General features: G+C 31.6%; 3 protein-coding genes across 7 annotated transcripts; 1 reads left to right on the top strand and 2 right to left on the bottom strand.

Annotated features, from left to right (window-relative positions):
• The first annotated feature begins 820 nt into the window (after positions 1-820).
• On the top strand, positions 821-12,446 carry LOC141457451 (rab-like protein 6). Of its 5 annotated transcripts, none has more exons than XM_074134462.1 (10): positions 822-1,112; positions 1,186-1,307; positions 1,976-2,193; positions 2,298-2,438; positions 4,833-5,042; positions 5,558-5,926; positions 8,958-9,078; positions 10,907-11,038; positions 11,187-11,383; positions 11,469-12,446. In XM_074134462.1, the coding sequence occupies exons 1-9, from the start codon at positions 989-991 to the stop codon at positions 11,358-11,360; spliced, it is 1,611 nt and encodes a 536-aa protein (XP_073990563.1). In that variant the 5' UTR covers positions 822-988; the 3' UTR covers positions 11,361-11,383; positions 11,469-12,446. The 5 variants fall into 5 exon arrangements, with proteins under 5 accessions (XP_073990567.1, XP_073990563.1, XP_073990564.1 ...); XM_074134463.1 differs by having other exon boundaries at positions 823-1,112; positions 1,988-2,193; XM_074134464.1 differs by having other exon boundaries at positions 823-1,112; positions 1,201-1,307.
• A 376-nt stretch (positions 12,447-12,822) lies between these two features.
• AIMP3 (aaRS-interacting multifunctional protein 3) lies at positions 12,823-15,916 on the bottom strand. Its single transcript, XM_074134469.1, has 3 exons — positions 15,683-15,916; positions 15,452-15,547; positions 12,823-13,288 (listed from the first exon to the last, which is right to left on the bottom strand). The coding sequence occupies exons 1-3, from the start codon at positions 15,818-15,820 to the stop codon at positions 13,160-13,162; spliced, it is 363 nt and encodes a 120-aa protein (XP_073990570.1). The 5' UTR covers positions 15,821-15,916; the 3' UTR covers positions 12,823-13,159.
• A 1,157-nt stretch (positions 15,917-17,073) lies between these two features.
• On the bottom strand, positions 17,074-20,599 carry LOC141457454 (uncharacterized). Its single transcript, XM_074134468.1, has 3 exons — positions 20,311-20,599; positions 20,067-20,240; positions 17,074-19,628 (listed from the first exon to the last, which is right to left on the bottom strand). Exons 1-3 carry the CDS (start codon positions 20,362-20,364, stop codon positions 19,383-19,385), a joined length of 474 nt encoding a protein of 157 aa, XP_073990569.1. The 5' UTR covers positions 20,365-20,599; the 3' UTR covers positions 17,074-19,382.
• Between the last annotated feature and the right edge of the window lie 1,215 nt (positions 20,600-21,814).

The following is a 21,814-nucleotide window of genomic DNA, read 5'->3' on the forward strand; positions in this document are numbered from 1 at the left end:
AATTTTTGTACTTATCATTTTAGCAGTAAATTTATGCATGGTAAAATTATTTTTGTTCACAATTAGTAATAAATTACTACCACGAATGAACTGCCCCCTCCCGAACCTTCCACATCGACATCTCGAGAAAATTTTTCACAAGCGTTTCTCAACCTTTAGATCGAGAGTTATATTTTTAATACATCGAAGAAATTTAAAGAAAAAAGTTGATAGAAAAACTATATGATTATTAAAAAAATATTGTTAGAAGAATTATACAGGGTGTTCATGTTAAGACGGCTTAAATGCATTTCATGCTTAAACGGTAAATCTGAGCGAAAAATAGTAGAGGAAAAATTTGTTCTCCCTCACTTCTAATTTTAGAAGATGTAACCAGTTTTTAGATTCCTCCCCGCGTACGCGGCACACTCACGTCCAAAATCAAGGGTTCGCAGATAACCGCCATTTTTATGTACACAGTTTTAAAGAGTATACAAAGTTATGAAAGAAACCAGAAACCGCAGTTCGATATAGTTTTAAAACGACATAGTTTTCTGAGAATCTAAAAATTTATTTTGAAAATGTTTCAAATAATTGTTTTAGACTTATTTTAAAGAAATTGATTGAACCATATGCTAGAAGCATCACGGGCAGCTAAAAGAAAAAAATCCACTCAATACAGTTGCAAAATCAGGCTGACCTATTTTGAAATATTACAAAATATATTTTCACTAGACTTCTATCTTTGTAAGAGAATTAGATTAAATAATTTTTATGTAAGTATAATTGATTATGAAAAAATATGAAGTTTCACACACTATTTTCGGAAAGATCGATAGTTCCTATGTCCAATAACACTCTAGATGGGCGATATCTGACTAAGAGAATTTACCATATGATTTTAAAAGTGTGACAGATGTGAACAACATTGGAAAGGTTTCTTTAGTTGGCACAATTAAAATAAATCGCATAATTGTGTAGTATTAGTAATCATTTTCTTTCTGGCAACATGTTTTCTGCTTTCAAACGTTTTACAAGTCCTAAAAATGAAAATGGTATATCTCAATTTACTAGTCACCAAACAATGTCACAGAATTTACAGCGTAAATTTGCTCGTGGAATCCAATATAATAGTGAGAATTCTTTAGTTGTTATCTAAAATGACAATTAAAGTTTAAACAAAAATCTTATTTTATTGTAAATCAGTATTTCATTTTGCAGTGAAAATTATTATCAAAGGAGATCGAAATACAGGGAAGACATGCCTCTTTGAACGCCTACAAGGAAAGAAATTCGTACAAGAATATGTCCCTACTGAGGAGATTCAGGTGATTTTTAAATCAGTTTCGTCAGTTGGTTGCAAAAATAAAACGTAACTCTTTATTATTTTTGATATTGTTTCAATAACTTCATCTTAACTTCTCGGTTTTTCATATGTTACTGCCGAGAACCACCATTTTGACAAGCTTTTTATTTTTCGTTCTGTTGAAAATTAGAGAGAGGAATGAGATAGCAAATCCCTGCTGTACTGTTTACGATAGGTTTGCGAAACATGATACCAACTAACTCTATTTATTTTTTAAAGTTTTCTCAGGTATATCCTAAAGTTTTAATGAAAAGTTCCCTTACATTAGTTTCCCGGTAAAATGTAACCGATGTAAGAATTGAGCAATGCAATAGCGAGATAGGCAGTAACAGGAGGTGAGGGAACACGTTAAAGATGCATAACGAAAAGGTTTCTATAACGCTTAGGAGTGCTAGGATACGCTTCGATACCATTTACGCGATTCACATGAAGTTATATGCAAATAAACATGGTTTCTGGCTAGTTTGAGCTCACAGGCAAAAGGCTATTCCTTCTTCTTTACCGTTAGAGGTGTCTTCAAAGGTGGCGAATCGGTAATGGCAGTATTTTAAATAAGTAAGATTTTTTTTTTTTGCATTCGTGTGTTGGTAGCTCATGTTTATAGGAATGTTATGATTGAAAGAGCGCAAGATTTACTTGCAGGTGGCAAGTATTCAGTGGAATTACAAGACATCAGAGGAAGTTGTGAAAGTTGAAGTGTGGGATGTAGTAGACAAAGCTAAGAAGAGACCAACGATAGAAGGTCTTAAACTTACTGGTGAACTACAGCCTGCGCTGGATGCGGAATTTTTGGATGTATATAAAGGGACGAATGGAGTTATACTGGTGATGGATGTGACAAAGAATTGGTTAGCTTAACTTTTTTTATTTTGAAATTTACTCTTTATCTTTGAGAACATTAATTTTTTTTTACATTTTTATTATATTGTTTAAGTTTTATTTATTTTTACAGGACTTTTGATTATGTGCAGAAGGAGATGGAACGAATTCCTGAACAAATTCCTGTAGTAGTGGTAGGGAATCACTGCGACATGTCTCATCATCGCACAGTCAATCAAGACACGGTTACTTATTTTATAGAAACTGTACAGAGGTAAGCTTCATACTTTATTAGTTTTTTTTTTCGTTTCGTAGTTTAATCACACAAACACTAGAAGATTAATGGTGACCCTCACATACTAGCTACCGAAATAATGTTTTTTTTAGAATAATATTATTTTAGTGTGGCTTCTTTTTGATACCCAGGGAGGCCAAGAAGTAAAAGAACCCTACTTCTTTATTCCATCACTATAACGTTATTGTTGAATTTTTAATATACATAGATTGTTGCTTAAGTATCTAAAAAATCAGTACGAGCACCGCTATTACCCTACAGAAATGAATTTTTTGTGGGGTATGTTTTGTGGATATGACCCGATCACATGCGTGAAAACCTCCTCCACATCTGCTAAAAACTCGTTTGTTTGTTACAGTGTTATTTCCTTATTCATTCCATGATGGATCCCATGATATTGATAAATTGGGACCTCTCCGGAGGTAGGAGGTAACATTTGCATTTTCAGATCCTCATTCACATACCGCCCAAATTCGTTCAAGAATTCAGGCAGTACTCTAAGGGGATTCATCAATGAGTGAGGCAGTAATCAACATTACAACCGGTAGTGACATTCACATGTGTGACCTCGTTTTGTGTACGCAAAGCATGGTGAAGAATTTAGCTGTTCTTCGTTATCGACAGCAATTAAATTAAATTTTTCTTCCATTTTTTTTTTTTTTAAGTGATTTAAGGCGCGTCGACATCTGAGGTTTGTTATTGGCGCCCGGAGCCTTTTTCAGTGCACTACCGGCCTCCGGACAGTGTTCTCTCGTTACAGAAAACACTGTCTGTCACCGGACACTGAGCTGTAAGAAGCTCTTAGGAAGGGAAAATCTAAGGGCCAGCAGCCGGATTCGAACCCGGGACCTCCGCAGGGAATCCAATACGCTAACCACATAGTCCTTCCCTTTCTTCTAATGATTTTCTAAATTTGTGCTAACATTTATTATTTATTTATTTTTTCTGATTTTTACAAAGTAAAATACAAAGAGTTTGGCTTGAAAATTACAAAAATAAAAAATACATACTTGAAAGTACACGCAAGAAAAGGAGAGTAAGAAAGAAATGAATAAAATAAAGAAAAAAAAAACGACAAAACTTAGAATTTAACTTTTGAAATAAAAAATAAAGTAAAATAAAATAGAATACTATGATTAGTATATATATATATATACTAATATATATACTAATATATACTAATATATATATATATATACTAATCATAGTATTCTATTTTATTTTACTTTATTTATTTATTTATTTATTTATTTATTTAAAACAGAATATATATATATTCTGTTTGTATACTATATAACTAAGAATTTAACTTTAAACAAATCATCTTGAAACTCAAATAACCGAAAAACAAAAAATATGTATATATTAAGTACAAAAATAATAATAATATAAAACAATTTCTTATGAAGAAAAAAAAAAACAGTGAAGTACAAATCAGTTGGTCAAAGCTGTTCTAATACTTAGGACTTTAGAAAGAAAATAATAGATATTGACAATATGATTCAATATTTTTTGGATTCAATACCGTACAGATATCTTGTTTGTATGAACGTAGATATTTATTTCTTGGTTCAACATAAAATAGACAACAAAAAATATGTGATTTAAATCGACATGTGAATTATTTAAATACAGAGGACAATGATCTACAGTATTAATTCTATAAATGGCTTTACGAAAGTAGAAAATTATTTGTTTACTTAGAGAAACTCTGATTTGGCTTATTAATCTAATTCTATCTATAGGTAAATCTACTGTCAAATACGTCTGATCTGAATTTTTACAAAATAAATTTTTATACAAAACATTGTACTGTGAACAAAGAGCTCTGCTTACATCTTGCTCATATAACAAGTCTTTGTGCTACCATTTATACGTCTTTTTATATGGAATTTTACCTGTGATTTAGCTTGACTGCTAAAGACTTCCGGTTCTGTATGCAAAACTGGGGTTATCTATACTTCATAAGATAATTTTTGCCGTGGACTGGGGTGGGAATCTCTAACTTACACTCAAAGTGAATAATTGTTCCATTGATCTAGTCGTTTAAAAGAAAATGTTTATAAAAGTAATTGTATAAACACTCTTCCAGATATTCTTCAAAATTTGTATTACTGCAAGACTTTAAATGTTACTGATGTTTCACACGGGTGGAATAGTTACGTAGAAGGATCTTACAGCGCCTCATTCTTGGAAAAAAAAATTAAAGTACTAAAGCGTCGTACCAGAAAGCGGAATTATCAACGTAAAAAACCATAATTCAAAATTGTGGAGGATCTTAAAACTTGTTTTTCTGGGGAGAAATTCAATTTCGAACATTTGACACGATCGTAATGCTATTAACTAATATGTTTTCAATTATCTTCATTTCAGAAATCGCCCAGGTACACAGATACGTTATACGGAAGCATCCATGTCGAATGGATTTGGCCTTAAATATTTACACAAATTTTTTTGTCTTCCATTTCTTCAACTGCAGAGAGAGACTCTTCGAGCGCAGCTTCAAACAAATGAAAATGAAATGACACAGACAATATCCCAGCTTGACCAATTTCAACGTGGTCCGGATTCAGATTATAACGTGTTAGTACTGTATTTCAATTTAAAATCGGGTGCAAAAAAAAACTTTAAAAGATGCAGTTGGCAGAACACCTCCTTTATAAAACTTGGCTGGCTTCCTGCAGGCTTGATCCTCAATGAGAAAAGTTCGTTTGTACACTGTTAGTTTCTCTTCCAAGATCTATCAAGTCGTGTTATACAACGCAGAATGCGAAATTGTGCACCACTGGCAGTTCTCCGAGCTTACAACCTTCATTCAACCCTCTTAGTACGACCCATTTTCGTATGTATTTTTCGAAATGTCTCTTTTTGAGAATCCTATGAAGGATTTGGGATAACCTGATCAGGATTTTGAAATCTGTATTCAAGAAAAGAAATTTAGATAAAGTTATTTGACAGATATAACAAATAACCATTTGTTCCATTTATTTTTAATTTTATTATTATTTATTATTACTATTAGTATAATTTTGCTCATTATGAAGTTCTTAATTTTTTTAAAATCAACGATGCTATTGTTGAAACTTATTTCTTTTTAGATTTTTAGACAATTTAAGCAAAAGACGTAGGGAAATGGCAGATTCATCTGGCGCTGCCGTATCTGTAAACAGAATTTTAGCTGAACCCGTTAGACAACCTTCCATAATAGTAGGACAAGGAAAGCCTATTGAGAAAAGTGATATGGCTGCCAGAAATACAATGAATCATTTCTCACAGATCAATTCAGCAGAAACTAGTCGCTCTGCAGCCAAACAAGTTGTGTCTACAATGGAAGAACCTACTTCTCGTCCGACGGTCACATCACTGGAGGAATTTGTACCAGATGAGGGACATTTAGATAAGTCCTTTTTAGACGACTTATCGACACAACATATTACACTGACTGAGGCAGCCCAAGAATCTGATAGGTAACCTTGTATTATTTTATTATTTTTAACATTTTTTCCCATATCCATTTTAGTATGTACGTATATACAATATACAGGATGTCCGGGCTAAGTTGTCCATCCCCCATTTTCTCGGTAATTATTGATGATGAAAAAAAAAGTTCAAATCGTAACTCCCTTTATTTTTTGAGTAGTATCTAATGATATAATAAAATACGAAATTCTGCTGCAGATATGCAGGTTAGAGATACTAACTTTTTTTTTCAAATGGGAAGCCCTATTTTTTATTATGAATTCTAAAAGTAATTTTTTTTGTGAGAAAAACTGTTTTTGAAAAATTAAAATTGCTTTTGTAGTTCCAAAGTTACGCATTCTTGAACAAAAAAAAATTATTTTTACCGCTGCCTGCTAGCATTTTATTAAAAAACAATAAATGATTATGGATAAAACAAAAGGGTCTGTCCAAAGAGCAAAAACAAAAATGCAAGATGAATGTTTATACAAATGCTCTCTTGTAAATCTTCAAGAAGCTTGAGAAGTGTTTCTGACAAAAAATTATAAAAATTCTCTCCATTAAGATTTTGTTCATAAAAGTATGGGCCGATTAATTTATTGTCAATCAATCCACACCATACATTTATGCTTATAACAACTTGATGATGGGACTGATAAGATAGATAGGAATTTTGGTCAGCCCACGAAGGAAATTCCACCTATTAAAAACACCATTGTTGGTAAATTTTGCCTCGTCGGTCCATAAAATAAAAGATAAAAAATCTGGAATTTCCTCCGACAATTCACTCATATGAGCCAAAAAAGTAAGTCGGCGCTCTTGATCCCCTTCATGAAACCTCTGAACAATGTGGTACCTAAATGGCTTCATTTGATAGTGTCGGAATATTTCCCACAAGACAAGTTTTACTGATTCCCAGAGCTCTAGCCGCATTTCGAACTGAAGTTCTCTCGTACAGTAATACATCAAGCTCAGTATCCCAAGCTTCTTGAAGATTTACAAGACAAAATTTGTGTAAACATTCATCTTGCATTTTTGTTTTTGCTCTTTGGACAGACCCTTTTGCTTTATCCATAATCATTTATTGCTTTTTAATAAAATGCCAGCAGACAGCGGTAAAAATAATTTGTTTTTGTTTTTTTGTTCAAAAATGCATAACTTGGGAACTACAAAAGCAATTTTAATTTTTCAAAAACAGTTTTTTCTCACAAAAAAAAAAGTACTTTTAGAATTCATAATAAAAAATAGTGCTTCCCATTTGAAAAAAAAAGTTAGTATCTCTAACCTGCATATCTGCAGCAGAATTTCGTATTTTATTATATCATTAGATACTACTCAAAAAATAAAAGGAGTTACGATTTGAATTTTTTTTCCATCACCAATAATTACCGAGTAAAAGGGGGTGGACAACTTAGCACGGACACAAGTATAGTATATAATATATATATACATATATTATATACTATAAAAATAAAAAGTTCGTAAAGTTCTTGCCAAACAGATAATATAAAAGTTATAATTTCCCTTACTTTTTTGTTTTGTTTTAACCATTAAAATTAAAAAAAGATTAATAATGAAATGAGAATAAAAAGAAATAAATGATAATAGCAATAATAAGGGATGTAATTATTTTCGTTATAAGTTGTGATGTTTAACAGCCGTCACCAGTTAATTCTGCTTTTTATATTGTGTACCGAATTTCGCAGTAAAAATTTGAAACTCATTTTTTAAAATTGGAAAGGCACTAAATGTTAATTTGCTTAAATATTATGTCGATTCACTTTAATGAAACTTTAGTTTTGAGGCAAATATGAAGTTGTATTTTAGTTTTGAGAGAAACATGTAGTTTCCCCAGAACCCCCTTGCAATGCAATAGAGTGTAAATATTTACAGGCCAAAGTGGTACACGCTTCAGTTGAAAGAAAATCGTTGAAACGGAATTCCAGAAAACTGCAAAAAAACTAAGTTCAGAACAATCGAACCTGTAATGTTTACTTTATTTTAATCGAATAATTTTTACCAAACTACGTAAAACTCGTAATTGACCAATGTCGTGATTTTCCTGTTTTTGAGTTTGCTAACCTCACACACCCATACTCAGGAGTGCAAGGAAAAGGATTTACTAAGAAAGTATTGCCTTTGACTTAGGATTCGGAAAAACCGGAATCTATCTGACTGCTCTTTTACTTTATCTTCCTAGAAAGCGATCAAACTCCCTACCCGGTCATGGTTAATTGCCAATAATTCATTGTGTTTGTATCTGAGTCAGTCAGACTTCGTTTCAAATAGTGAAAAGTAAGTAATACGTATATTCATTTTCTGAATTTGATGCAAGTACTACATGTTAGCAACAAATAATTGTTACTTTGGTTTGTGAGGCACCTCAAAAGTCACATCTATCCCGTATTATTAAACTACGTCTCTGTAAAACTTTGATCTGACCGGTGCTTGCTTACGGATCTGACTGCTGAACGTTACGCAAATTGGAAGATTCTCTGTTTCTTTGAATGGAAAGAAAATTGTTATGGCTAATTTTCAAAGAAGTTTTTGATCCGGCTAATTTGCCCTGACCTATAAGAACTAATGCAAAGGTGATGGATTTGTACGGTGAATGTGACATCGTCCAATTTATAAAGATTAGCAGACAGATGGACGGGACATGTACCTTGGATGAGCGCTAACTTCGTATCCAGAATCTCCTAGAAGAGATTATTCCTCTACAAGGCATAGGGAGCCCGATTACTAAATGGTGTGGATTGAGGCGGATGCACGATCCCTGCTCGAAACCGGAGGACATCTGTAGTCAGTGGTGTCTGGTGATATTTGCTGCAGAAGACCTTTGATTCTACGATGGTTGTGCGCCAGGAATGATGATGATGACTGTTACACGATATAACATAGTTGATTTTTTAGAATTTAGGCATATTAAAACGTTGGTATTTGACACTTTTTCTGCCAGTACTTAATATAAAATATCAATAACTTTCGGGTAAACAATGTTCTCTATGTAAACAATGTATTTGCCTTATCTGGTTTTAGTGACGCGGATGCTGGTGAAAACCCTATGGTGACGGACTATCAGGACGATGTAGATCCGGAGGATATGCAGATTTTTAATCCTCCAGTATTTCCTCTCAATGATCAGGATATCATATTAAATGTAATAAAAAATGAAATCAAAATTTGGTTCACACATCATGAATTTTTTATTTATACAAAATCCGTTGTGAGAACTTGTCAAGAGCGCTAAAGTACGTGAAATACTACTATTTGCGATACAGTTCATATTTTATGTGTGGACCTCTTGCAGTTGTATTAGTAGAGTTATTCCGCATGATTCTAGCAAATCAATTAATTAAAAATTAACGAATAATGAATTGACACCTAGTGTTGAACCAAGCCTACCCAAGACATAACAGATAAACGAAAATTTATTTCGGTTGATTGTTTTTATCCACACATGTGGCTCTTTATTTAAAAACATTTCAGAACGTTTCGATTCCTAATCGATGGTTATTCGTAACTGGAAGTCATAATATTGATTTAATTTATTGATAATTACAAATACTCTCAATTTCTTACTATTTTTATAATTCTAATTAAAATCAGGGAAGGGATTAGCTGTGCGAATAGCGTACTGGATACCCAGACGAAGATCCCGGGTTCTTTCTTTAGTTAAAGTTAAAGCTTTCTTTGGCCATTGCTGAACATCCTTCATTTAATGTTTATTTATTTATTTATTGCTATGAGAATACATCTATTAGCATGGAGTTGACATTTTCAGTATTACAATTTAAAATAATATCTTTTGCAAAATAATAATATTTGTAGTTGTAAAATAATAAGGAACATGAAAAAAAATAAATTAAAACGTAACTCTCCAAATTTCGCATATTACATAAAAAAGAAAAGAAAACTACTAATTAATGGAGACAGAGTTCTTCAACTTTACATAATATTAATTATTAACCTTGAAAATGTTGTTAGTTTTCATTTTAATTCTGCTTACAGTCTACAGATCTCTATTAGGTAAAAATAAACATAATTTATTTTTTCAACACTATCAAAAGTTAAGATATTAACGATATTTGATCTGCTCTCGTCAGATACAATATATTGTTTCAAAATTTTGATCGAAAGCTAGAATAAATAGGGCATCCTATTAAGAGATAAAGACCTCTTCCTTATGAAAGTAATATACTTCACCATTTATTAATAGCCTGACTACATTTTTATTTGGTATTCTCAATTGGCTAGTAATCCTTATTTAATAATAATAACAATTAATGTAAAGTAATATTGAGGTTCTAAGTAAGCAAAGTTACAAATATTTCTGTAAATTGAGAAATAATCAGAGTTCATAGCTCTATCAATATCTAAACTCAGATTATTTTTCATTTTCTGTATCAGTCCACTCTTATTCTCAGCAACAAAATTATGTATTTAATATATAATCATTAATCACCTTCAAGTGTTATTATTGGTCTTCATTATTATTTTTATCAATTCCTCTGATCTAATTATTTTCTGCTAATTTTTAATTCTGTGAATCAGAATTGAAATCATTTATAAAATATTTTCTACAGAGCAGAACACTTTGAGAAATTTTATACCCTTTTTGTCAATAACAGCTGTAAAAAAAAAAAAAAAGAAACGAACTGAGTCAAGGACCTGTTTTTTCAACGTTATTAACGTAATTTCTGCTAAATTTGGAAGACAAAATGTAGAGTATCTTAAATTCTCTATTGATTACAAGTGTTGACTACAGGGAGAGCAATTTTCAGTCTTCAGTCTTTCATACATAAAATTTGATTCTGATTTTCTGTCTTAAGTTTCTGTTAACGAAACGTTCGGATTGTTTTTAAAGTAAGAATTCGGGACTTAAAGCACGGTAATAAAAAAAATACTAAGGATGTGCAAATTTTACTGTGGAAATGCTGGTGCCAGCAGACCTAAATATCAAGTAAAGCAAGCTTTATTCATTACAGAATAAAGAAAAATCTGTGAATGAAGGCCTGGTCGACTGGGTGGTAGGCAGTCTAAATCTGTCAGGTGGTCGAGAAAGCCCTGAAGGAGGTGAGGATAGTGCGTATTTCGATTCCTCTTGCAACAAGAAAAAGGTATAAAATTGATAATTTTTAAATTTCCTATCGATAATTACTACTAATTTATGATTGAATTCACTTTGTTTTTCTCGATTGCGATAGTCATTAGCGCTACTTCAGCAAATTAAGTTTATTTGTATATTTCCGATTGATCTGTTTTCAGAACGAGAAAAATAAGAAAACTGTAAAGAAAATTAAGACCCCCAAGGAAAAGGATGAAGTTACCAAAGGGGATAAAAAGAAAAAAAAGAAAAAATCCAGCTGCGGGCTCACAAATGACAGTAATGATTTAGAGTATTTCTTGTCTTCACACGATCTGTCCTACGAAGCTATTTAACTGTCTTCAAAATTTATGGAAAGGTAATTAATTAAACTTATTTATTAAAATTAAACTTAAACAACCTCTATTGGTGCAAAATTGCTCATTGAATTTCACATTTTACAGCCACAGAAGCGTGCTATATGAAGTGAAAGAAGCCATGACTTTCCAGCTTATTGAGGAATCCTCCTAAAAATAATTTTTCTGGAAAAAAATTCAAACAAAAGTAATAAATAAAAATAAATTACTTTAACGAAGAGTCTTTCTCGAAATTCTCATAATAATGAATATTGCCGAAAAAAAATTATCTCACGTAATTAAGCTAAATTGTAGGAGCTGTTTTCGAGAAATTGCAAAAAAAAAAAAAATTATTAAAGTGGTTAACCAATTCGGTTGATCAATAATGACTTCTTCATCGATCTCCTAATGAGCACCTAAACGAATATTAAATTTGAAATTATTTTTTATTTTCTTATTTTTTACTTAAACTAATCTCCTTGAGACAGGCTGCATTAATGGTGACCTATTCATGCAATTTAAAATAGCTAAATATTCGTACACTATTAGGAAATAATATTTTTATCAAAATACTTACATATTTATTTTGCGCATCGACTGGTATGTTCATTAGTGTCCTGTTTCCTTCTTGTTCTCGATGGCTTCTATTTCTGTTTTTCTTTTCAGAAAACTTAAGTTTACTTGCCCTGAATTGTTGCATTTTTATAACTTTAACTACATTTATAAGACGTTCTCAGAAAGAAATTCATCCCAACGCTAAGCATATATGTATATTATTAACGATATTTGATACGTACCTTCACAGCTCGAATATTATCTTTTTTGCGCAACAACTGCGATGGTCATTAGCGCTAATTCAGCATATTAATTAACTTGTATATTTCCAATTGATCTGTTTCGACATGTGAAAAATCTATGATTATTTTTCTGTACCATATCAAGGAAAGCACTGATTTAGTTTTAGTGCTATGTAGCATAAAACCAAAATTACGGTGAAAAAGTACCCAATAATTATTATTAGGTTTAAACCAATGAAATGTTTATCAAAAATGTATATAAATAGAAATTAAAATTTTCTTCATACAACCTTATACTTTTATTATTTCAGATTATGTTACTTGAGTAGGAATATGTTATTCACATTTCCATATATTCTTATAATTAATAGGTTACTTGGCGCCTAGAGCTTTCCCCTAACAGTGCTCTCATCACCTTTAGTGATCTCATTAGCATTCATACAGTGGACGGACACCTCGTTAGAATTTTATTTTTTAGAATAATACTAAACAGAACTCTTTTTTAATTTATATCTCTGTACTTTTTATCTTTTAATTTCACTTTTCAGGAAAGTAACATTCAGTATGTTCTATTTTCATTTATATCAGCCAATAATTTAAATACTGTGTCTCAGTGAACACATTCGAAATAGTTAACATACCAAAGTAACACATATTACTTACCATTTTTTTTTTTTTTTTTTTTTTTATTTTGCTTGGGACAAACGAAACGAAAATTGTTAACGTTAGTTGATGGAAGAGATATAGTACCCACGTATCTGATAACCTCCCGGCGCCGCAGGACAATAAAAGAACAAATGAAAAGAGTTAAATAAAAATGCTGTTTTAGACTTAAATGAACTTTATATTTTTTCTAGCTAAGACGCTACAATAGAAAAACAGACGAAAAAATAGGAGTTGAAAAAAATTAAAATTTTTAAACAAATGTATTGATATATATTTATTGTTAAAACTTTTTTAGCATTAAAGAAATAATAAATTGCTAACCACAGTAGTTATAATTTAATTATACAAAGGGAATCTACTGAACATAATGGGTATGTGGGAAGACGATTCAACACGATGTTGTAAGTTGTTGTACCATCTTGACAAATGTATGAACTTTTCTTTTTCTTTGTACGACAGTTTCGACTAGAAACAGAAAGAAAACATATGTTTTTCTCATATGTAGTATGCAGACTGTTAAGTACAATCGTTACAATTATATGACAGCCATCTAAGTCTGAATGCTTTATCTCCGACTCTAACTTTCACATTATGCTTGTTGTGACTAGTCTAATTTAAATTCCTTCATAAAGAAATTTCTTTTCAATTCTATAAAGTATTATTCCTTGGAAAACGTACACCACACAACTACATGGTCTTAAGAGCCATTATAAAATAAAATCTTATAACCCCATCTAGAAATAGCTAGTTGCTAACTATAGATAATCTCATGGCAGTAATGACAATTTTAACTAAGTCAGTTTATAACTTCGTAACAATAATAAAGTAAAATATATTTTGTTTAATACACTGATGTTGATGGACCTTGGATTGGTTCGTTACTAAAGAGAAATAAACGGTTTTTGACAGTAGATAAGTATATATAGTGGAGTCTCGGTTAGTCGAATAGACAGATAATGGAAAAAAACAGAAAAATTCTTTTGTTTAACGTGTATAAAACTTTGTATTAACTGGTATACATATTATATACGTTTATACGCTTAAGCCATAAAGGTCAGGTATCTTTCATTATTCAATTCATTCTATTGTGTATTAAAATTAATGAATACAATGTTTGCGACATCTAATCGGTTTTGTGGGCGGTTTTGTTTCTATCTGAATATGTATTTGCTTTTATGTACCGTATCAAATGGGGTAAACCCCAGATTTTTTTTTTAAGACAAAAGGACTCTTTCTTTAGGGCTAAAGGACTCTTCAAAATTTCTGTACACTTAGAATAAATTTTTAAATACTGAGGACAGTGACGGTTAATTGGAAAAGACGGATAACCGAGACTCTACTGTAATTATAACAGAGAAAATATATTCCAAATTTGATGACTGATCCAAATCGAAATACATTTCAATTATTTTTGTCAGAAATTTCTGAAATGAATTATTTATATTAGATTCGTTTGGCATAAATTTGCAACCGAGCTCATAATGAGGAAAGTTAATTGAAAAAGATGATATGTTAATATGTAGGGTATAATTATGAAAGAAGAAAACATCGGTGGTATGCAGTCATTGGCAGAGTGTCTTTCTGTCACCAATAACGCTTTACTATAGGACGATCTTATAAAAAGCTTACGCCGATGGTGTGGTCATTACAGCTACAAGCAGAGCTGCCTTGGTTAAGCTTGCACTTCAAATAAACAGTCAAAATACAAACTAACATCAAGAAGAGAATTTCCAAATGATGAAGGAATTATTAAACTTGACGAGCATATATTTTAAATTAAAGAGGTGTTAATACATTGCGGAAATAAAGAGAAAAAACAAAAATTAGGTGGCAATCGGTACAAAGGACTATAAAGGAGAGCTAGTGGTAATGTATTAGTGAATCCTGATCCTATCTTGGACGAGAAAAATGTACTGAACATTCAGGAAAGCATTCTTGGACCAATGCATGAGAAAAGACAGAAAAGAGTAAGAAACAATTGGCCTGCCTACTCTCCTTCGGATGAATGGGCTACTAATGTGACATAAGCAGAGAAAATTCCCGAAGATTTTAATTTATATATGTTATATATGTATAAAAAGTTTCGCAAAAATGTAGATTATACATACATATATATATAAACGCATTTGATCATTCCTAATTAAACAAAACTAATGAAGCCGATTTCAATATTAGAAAACCTCAAAATTCTACACTGTAAAGTTGCACTTCTATTAACTGAAAATTCTACTAACTGGAAATTTATTCCACCAATGCTTTTACTGTCATATTATAAATGTAGCGCAATGAAAATTGTGGGAAAAAACTTCAGAACCGTTCTTGCACCAGTAATGCAGAGATATGGATCGGTCTCAATGTGCTTTGTTCTGGGCAAAAATAACCTACTATCGAACTAATAATTCTAGCAATTACAGACCGACTCTTAAGTTTGTTTTTTAGAAATACACTATACATGAATGATTGCTCCCTACACAAATAAATAAAAGTATCCTGGTTAAATATAATAATATTATTCATTATTAGAACTGTTAATATTTTGTTGTAAGTGAAAGTTGTCGTTCAAATAAATAAACTTCCGTTCTAGTGTCTTCTACTAATTATATTCTACTACCAGAAAAAATGCCATACCATTTGTTCGTATAAATATTGGAAAACAACACCATCCGCAACTGTGCAGTTATTTCCTAATAAGTAAGCTTTGTTCATTAAAGCACCATTGAGTTCCTGAAAAATAAAATGTTCTCAATGTAAAGAGTAAACTAAAAGTTGGGATAATTGGGCACTAGGTAATGATGAGACGCCCTAGATAGGTATCTCTTGAGTATCTTAATTAGGATAAATAGTGCTTCTTAATTTCACCTTAAGCGCTCTGTTTTTACAAATATTAGGATCTTGTAAGTAGCAAATAGAATATTCAATCCATTGTTTTTCCAGAATGTCAATATCAGACTGGTGTAACACACTTTCATCTCGGTTCCTCTCAACTGGTACTACCATTGTTCATATATTTTTCAAATTAAACCATGAACTTATCGGCTCTCGAACACTCAACCAAACACTTCTTTCGAAAAGATAAACCTAAACCTAACAAGAGGTTAAATTTCGATAATTATCAACTATTTATATATCGACTAACTACATTGAACAATCGATATGTAAGACTTCTAAAGGCAGAAGACGATTCAAAATTCTAATCAGATTTTACAGCAAGACAAGAGGCTACTAATAATTAATATATTTCGCTATTTAGCAGAGGGGCAATTTTTAGGACGCCCTGTCTCGGAACTAGTGTTCCTGTTAAGAGTAATTTAAGAGTAAACATAAAAATTACTATATTTTTCTTCAATCAACGTTTAACCATCGAAATTCCACTTTTAACTAAATGCTAACTTTGAGTATTTTTAAGAAAGCGATACCTGCAAAAGACCTGCCTGCAATTCAATTTCAGGAAGATGTACGAGTTAGAGCGATAGGTCTTTCAGTTCACCGGATTCGAAAGGTAGAAAATAAAAATCTTCAAGGGATTCACAATTCCGAATTTCTTCGAACTTATTTGGGCAACCTGCTTCTCTTACCAATTTAGCAAAAGTACAATCCCGTACATTATAATGAGAAAGCTATCACCTAGCTCATTCTCAAAACAAAAATTAATTTTTCTGGAAAAAAGTTTCAAAGGCTTTGTATCTTTTTAATTTACTTTTTTATTTCCATCATATACTTGGCAGCACAAGCGTTATTCGAAAAAAAAAAAGAAGGTAAATACCTACATAAATCATTTGCTACTAACATTTTTCTGGTGTAAACTAAATAACATCTGATGTAAGACATCTTACTAATCATAAAAAAATGTGGTGTGAACTCTACTCTTGGCACTAGTTGGTTCATTCTAATTATCATAATAGTAAGTAAAAAAATTCTTTTCAATTACTGCTTGTAGTAATGCTTCTGAGTTAAAGCGTTAGGCGTAGAACCTGATTAGATTCTAATATTTTATGAATTTAAAATGCGACAAAACTTTTTATGCGCAAGTTCTATGTAGTTCAATGTATAAAAAAAAATCCTTGCGGCTCGTAATTGGCATTGCTATCTGCATTAAGTCTTCAATTTATGGCTCTACATTACATACATAGTCGCCTAGATCAAGAAAGAGTATTAAAATAATAGTAATAAAAACAGCTAAAACTTCGTAATTAAAGTCTGTGAAGAATTCGAAATTGCACCACTTTGATCAAAATTCAGGATAAGCCACCTTCACTTTACAAAGCCCACCACATCAACATATATTTATTCAAAACTGATACAGATATACTCTTAGAAGTATAAGTAAAAGTTTTATGAACATTTACACAATTAACAAATTGAACATACTTGAAAAAGGAGAACTTACATTTTCTGATTAAGAAATGATTCTAAATATATTGTTTACTGAATTATGAAGTACCCTAGGAACTTGCAACTAACAGAACAATTCTTCTAGTGCAATATTTACCGCCAGTAGGCTTGACAATACTACAAAAATATGGTAAAAATAGTTTATTGAAAACAAATTCACTTCCGGACAATTGATTTCCTTCAATGTAGGTCAAAGTATTGATTCCCATTTGTTTAACGTGTGTTAGAATCGTAAAATTTACGGGCACGCCACTTTAGAAATGAATCATCCCGGAAAAGTATTTCAAAGAAAGGTGATGGACGTACACATGCGTGAATGTTTTATTGTTGGGGTCATTACCAAGAAACCAAAAAAAGTAAAAATTAAAATTTTATTAAGAGTCCTAATCTGGCACCTAACGAATATTAAATCTGAGATTCCCACTTTCCCGATAGAGTTATGACGGCTTCTCTCTTACACAAAACATCAACACCAACAAAACAAATTTCTAAAAACATGTTCATTCAAGGGACCTCGAAAGCATGTATGTTATTGAAAACCCATTATAAAAAATCTGCTCAATGCGAATGCTTTTTCTTGCAGGTTATTACAGGAAATAAAAAGATTTAACGCGATTTAATTTGATGATGTCATACATTACTACGAGGAGTCAAGTACAATAATATAGGGTAGGTCATTGCCAGAACCAAAATTCCATCTAAATACATCGATGACTAGTAGTGACTAGCATTTTGTTTAAATTGGTTGACTAGGGCCTTAAAGAAATCTCCATTGAACAGAGTTCCAAAAAAGTTTGTCAACTTTCAATAGTCAAGTGAACTAAAATGGATGAATCAGTAAAACTCTAGAAATGATGGACAACTTTTTATAAGTGACGCCAGTGGCTTCAATAATAGTAGTTCGGCCTACATGTATTTAGTAACTGCACAATCCTTAACAGAATCGCTGAGTCATTTTTGAGTGACTCGCTAAAGTGACACATCCGGTTGGTTGATTTAATAGTTTTTGTTGCGTCATCAGGTCGCATTGAATGAAAAATAAAATTTGAACTTCTATATTTTCGTTTTCGAATTGGAAAAAAAGCTCACACCAACAGCAGATACGTAGGCACAAATATATACAGCCCAATTTCTAAAAATTTGGAGTAGACATTTACATAATTTTTTCTTACTGCAACAACTAAAATATACAATTAAAAATTTTCTTAGAACTATAAGTGTTTATACTTCATGGATAAAGATGGGAATCATTGTCACAAGTTTCTGGCCAAGAATTAAAACCAGAACTACAAGGTCCAGTGATGAGTGCCTTTAACTAGAGGTCCCTTGAACTTTTTTATCATAAAATGTGCTCCGAATACAAGAAAACATACACTTTTTTTTCCTTGGCTAGGAAAACCTATTTCGAGCGGCAACTCAATATTTAAGATGAAAATTTAACATAGAAAATCTTCATGATTCATTCTTCTTCGTAAGTATTGAAGGCTAAGAGAAGGTACAAAAGATCGTCTTATAGATTGTATTCAGATCCCTCCTCAACTTTGTCTGGTTATGTTCCTGAAATATATTTGATTTTATACGTCGTTGCACGCTAGTTCATTATATCCCTGACCGGTTTCGAATTTTCATTCATCACCAGAGGATGATTAATAAGTTTGGTGTAGAGAATTCTACTTCAACTATGTTTCGGTCTCACATTTTATCTACCATAGTAATTTGTTTTTCTTATTTCTGACAGGTCAACAAAACTTAAATCCTACAATGAATTTTCCTGGCAAAATGTTTGAAACAGGTAAGCCTACATAATGTTGTTAGTACACCAGGTTCAAAGAACTAATCGAGGAATTGCTAAATCAATCTCTTGTAATGGATGAAAATCCGAAATCGGTAAGAATAAAAAACAAACATGCTAAGACCAATAAAATCAAAGTTACTTTTTTATCTTTTTCTTGTCAAATAACCAGATTGTAGTAAAAATAGTAAAGATATGTCAAAGTACAATTAATAATTTTACAACAGAGCAATGAAATTTAACTATGGAATGCTTTAAGAATTTGAAAATTAGTTAAGTCTGCTTTTAGATAGCTGATTTGTTAAGTCTGCACAGTAAAAAGAGGACGTTAAAAGAAAGGCGAACTCTGAAAAGCAGAGGCCATCTGAACTTTGCTCATGTTCTGAAAGTTGTAAGTATAAACTTCCTATTCAATTCAGCCAAAATAATAGAACATTGCCTAGCTTTATCTGCTGTCAGCAAAACTAGTGGTTCATCCTCTTCTGATTCTTTCCCAACTACAGCTTTTAGACCAGCAGAGGTGATCTTTTTCTTCTTGATCGCCTTCTTTTTGTAAGATTCTCCAACTCTAGGACGGCCTCTTTCTTTTGGCAATTCCACAGATGTCCTCTCAAGTCGTTTCTAAACATTAAGACATTTCTTAAAAAATAAAAATACTCTTCATAAGTAGCACTTTACAAAAGAGCTTCATACCACCCTTCTTTTCTCTAAAATGAATTTCCAGATAAAAATAAAACCTATATACAAGCAGAGTGTATTCAAAGAGCTGCTTCCGAAAAAATAACAACTGAAAAATCGATTAAATAAAGAGAAAGAAACCCAGGATTATTAAAAATCCCAGCTCTAAGACTTGGTGAAGGGTGACCTCTGAGAGCAAGGAATAAATCCTAGATACAAGAAGAAAAGCACACATCATCGTATACACTGTAAAGAAACCTTAAAATAGTAAATTTTACTAAATCTAATGCACTCAAAATTAAAAAACTAGGGTTAAATTCTTGTCCTACTTAAACTATTAGAAAAATATACTATCACCTTACTAAAATCTATTTTATGTACCTTCTTAGTTTTCTTTTCATACTCCGAAGCATCATAATAGTTTGGCTTTTCTCTTTTAACTCGTTCAGTTCTACGTCTACATCCTTCTACCATTACTGCCTGTGCAAGAGACATTCGTTTCGCATTGTAAAATGAATGCTTACAACCAGGACAACTTTTACACGCTACCGCTACCTACAAGTGTTAAACATAGCTACAAACAGTATTCCTAAATATAATAAATAGAATAATGATTTACTAAAACCTGGAGCTCGCAAAAAGGACAACATTTTGTAATAGCCTTGTTACTCTTGCCCATTGAATAAAAATGTGATAAGCTTGTCCAAGCTTTTCCAATGTATACAAAATATTCATTAATGTTGTTATCGTTCTGTGTTCACAAACAAAATGTATTAAGCTTTAAATGTTCCAACTATTGACATTATTCGTTTATAAGTTGTTACAGTATTCCTAAATCATCAACATTAAACTGGCGGTTCGCGTAAGCTTAATGCTAACTATAACCAGTTAAAGGTTACTAAATTAAACTAAATATCTCCCCTGAATTTTATCAGGGCACATCAATCAGGTTCCAAACTTAACATACTAAATGCCAAAATATAACTTAATGATCTATATAAAGTTTATTATTTATTACAAATAAGAATGCATTTTAATTTCATTTCAAATGTTGATCTAATAAGAAAAGATTAATTTGAAATATTAAACATTTACATAATAAATTTCTTAGAGAAAAGCTCATTTTAACAAGGGTATAATCTAGGTGAGGCACCTATTAAAGATATAATGGTACTCACGAACTTTACTGTTTCCCCCTAATGATAGGGTTTTCTTTTCGGTCTAGAGCATCTTTCAGTTTCTCTCAATTCATCCAGTTGCAATTCTAGAAAATGATTTGCCTTTTCTTCGAAATCTACTAGAAATTACTCTGTAATAAAAGTAATCCGGTTCAGCTTTCTCTTAATCCAGCTAAAAAAAATATTGCAAATTCAGCTATTCTTTCGGGAAATCACTGAATCACTTGGGGCTTCCAGCTTCACTATTCTAATGTAAGGATGAACTGCAGTGAACTTCTTGAAACGTCCGTACCCCGTAAATTTCTCTCGATCAAAATGTTGTGTGAAAAAAATATGCTTTCTAGAAGCCGGCATACTATTGAAACAGGCAAGATTATGAGAAATTTGTTTGCGCTTTGTTATATTGGTATAAATATGAACTCTACCTACAAAGTCATAATTGCAAAAAAAGATGGAATTCTATGAGCGGAAGAATAAGCAGCCAGTTCAGTTTCTGTGAGGTTTAAGAAACCCTCGACTTTTAGTGTAACATCTAGAGGCTTTGTTGCTTCTACTAGCTTTAGAACTAGAAGAATACAAAGAATGAACAAATAAAAAAAATTGCAAAAAGCAGTTTAAGATTCAAATAAAACTATTATATTTAACATTTTACCTACATTATTTAAATTGAACAAAAATTACGAGTTCGAGTAATCTCACGAAGAAAATCAGTGCAAACTAAATGTAAAAGAAATATCGAAATTTAATTGAAGAATAAACATTGAACGTTTTACACTATTATTTTAATTAATGTACTTACTGTTGGTTCTAGACATTCCTATAGATAATATAGACCAGATCCACGCTAAATGAGAAGTCCAGCATATTGCATTCGTGAGCACAAACCAACTTCGGTTTACTTCTTTAGTACGTTCAATTGGCATCCATGTTCATCTGAATCGCAAGGATCTC

Source organism: Rhodnius prolixus, unplaced genomic scaffold, assembly GCF_049639745.1.
Source record: "Rhodnius prolixus isolate KJV_2025 unplaced genomic scaffold, Rpr scaffold_16, whole genome shotgun sequence".
NCBI classification, from domain to species: Eukaryota; Metazoa; Arthropoda; class Insecta; order Hemiptera; family Reduviidae; genus Rhodnius; species Rhodnius prolixus.

Bases quoted from the DNA above. Each gene is read 5' to 3' on its own strand.
- LOC141457451 (XM_074134462.1), top strand. From the start codon at position 989: ATGTTTTCTGCTTTCAAACGTTTTACAAGTCCTAAAAATGAAAATGGT. The intron at 1,113-1,185 runs GTGAGAATTCTT...ATTGTAAATCAG, and splicing joins TCGTGGAATCCAATATAATA to TATTTCATTTTGCAGTGAAA. The intron at 5,043-5,557 runs GTTAGTACTGTA...ATTTCTTTTTAG, and splicing joins CCGGATTCAGATTATAACGT to ATTTTTAGACAATTTAAGCA.
- AIMP3 (XM_074134469.1), bottom strand. From the start codon at position 15,820: ATGGTAGTACCAGTTGAGAGGAACCGAGATGAAAGTGTGTTACACCAG. The intron at 15,548-15,682 runs GTGAAATTAAGA...TTTATTTTTCAG, and splicing joins GTAAAAACAGAGCGCTTAAG to GAACTCAATGGTGCTTTAAT. The intron at 13,289-15,451 runs GTATGGCATTTT...TTCTGTTTCTAG, and splicing joins AATATTTATACGAACAAATG to TCGAAACTGTCGTACAAAGA.
- LOC141457454 (XM_074134468.1), bottom strand. From the start codon at position 20,364: ATGGGCAAGAGTAACAAGGCTATTACAAAATGTTGTCCTTTTTGCGAG. The intron at 20,241-20,310 runs GTTTTAGTAAAT...TAACACTTGTAG, and splicing joins GTCCTTTTTGCGAGCTCCAG to GTAGCGGTAGCGTGTAAAAG. The intron at 19,629-20,066 runs GTACATAAAATA...CTTAATGTTTAG, and splicing joins ATGAAAAGAAAACTAAGAAG to AAACGACTTGAGAGGACATC.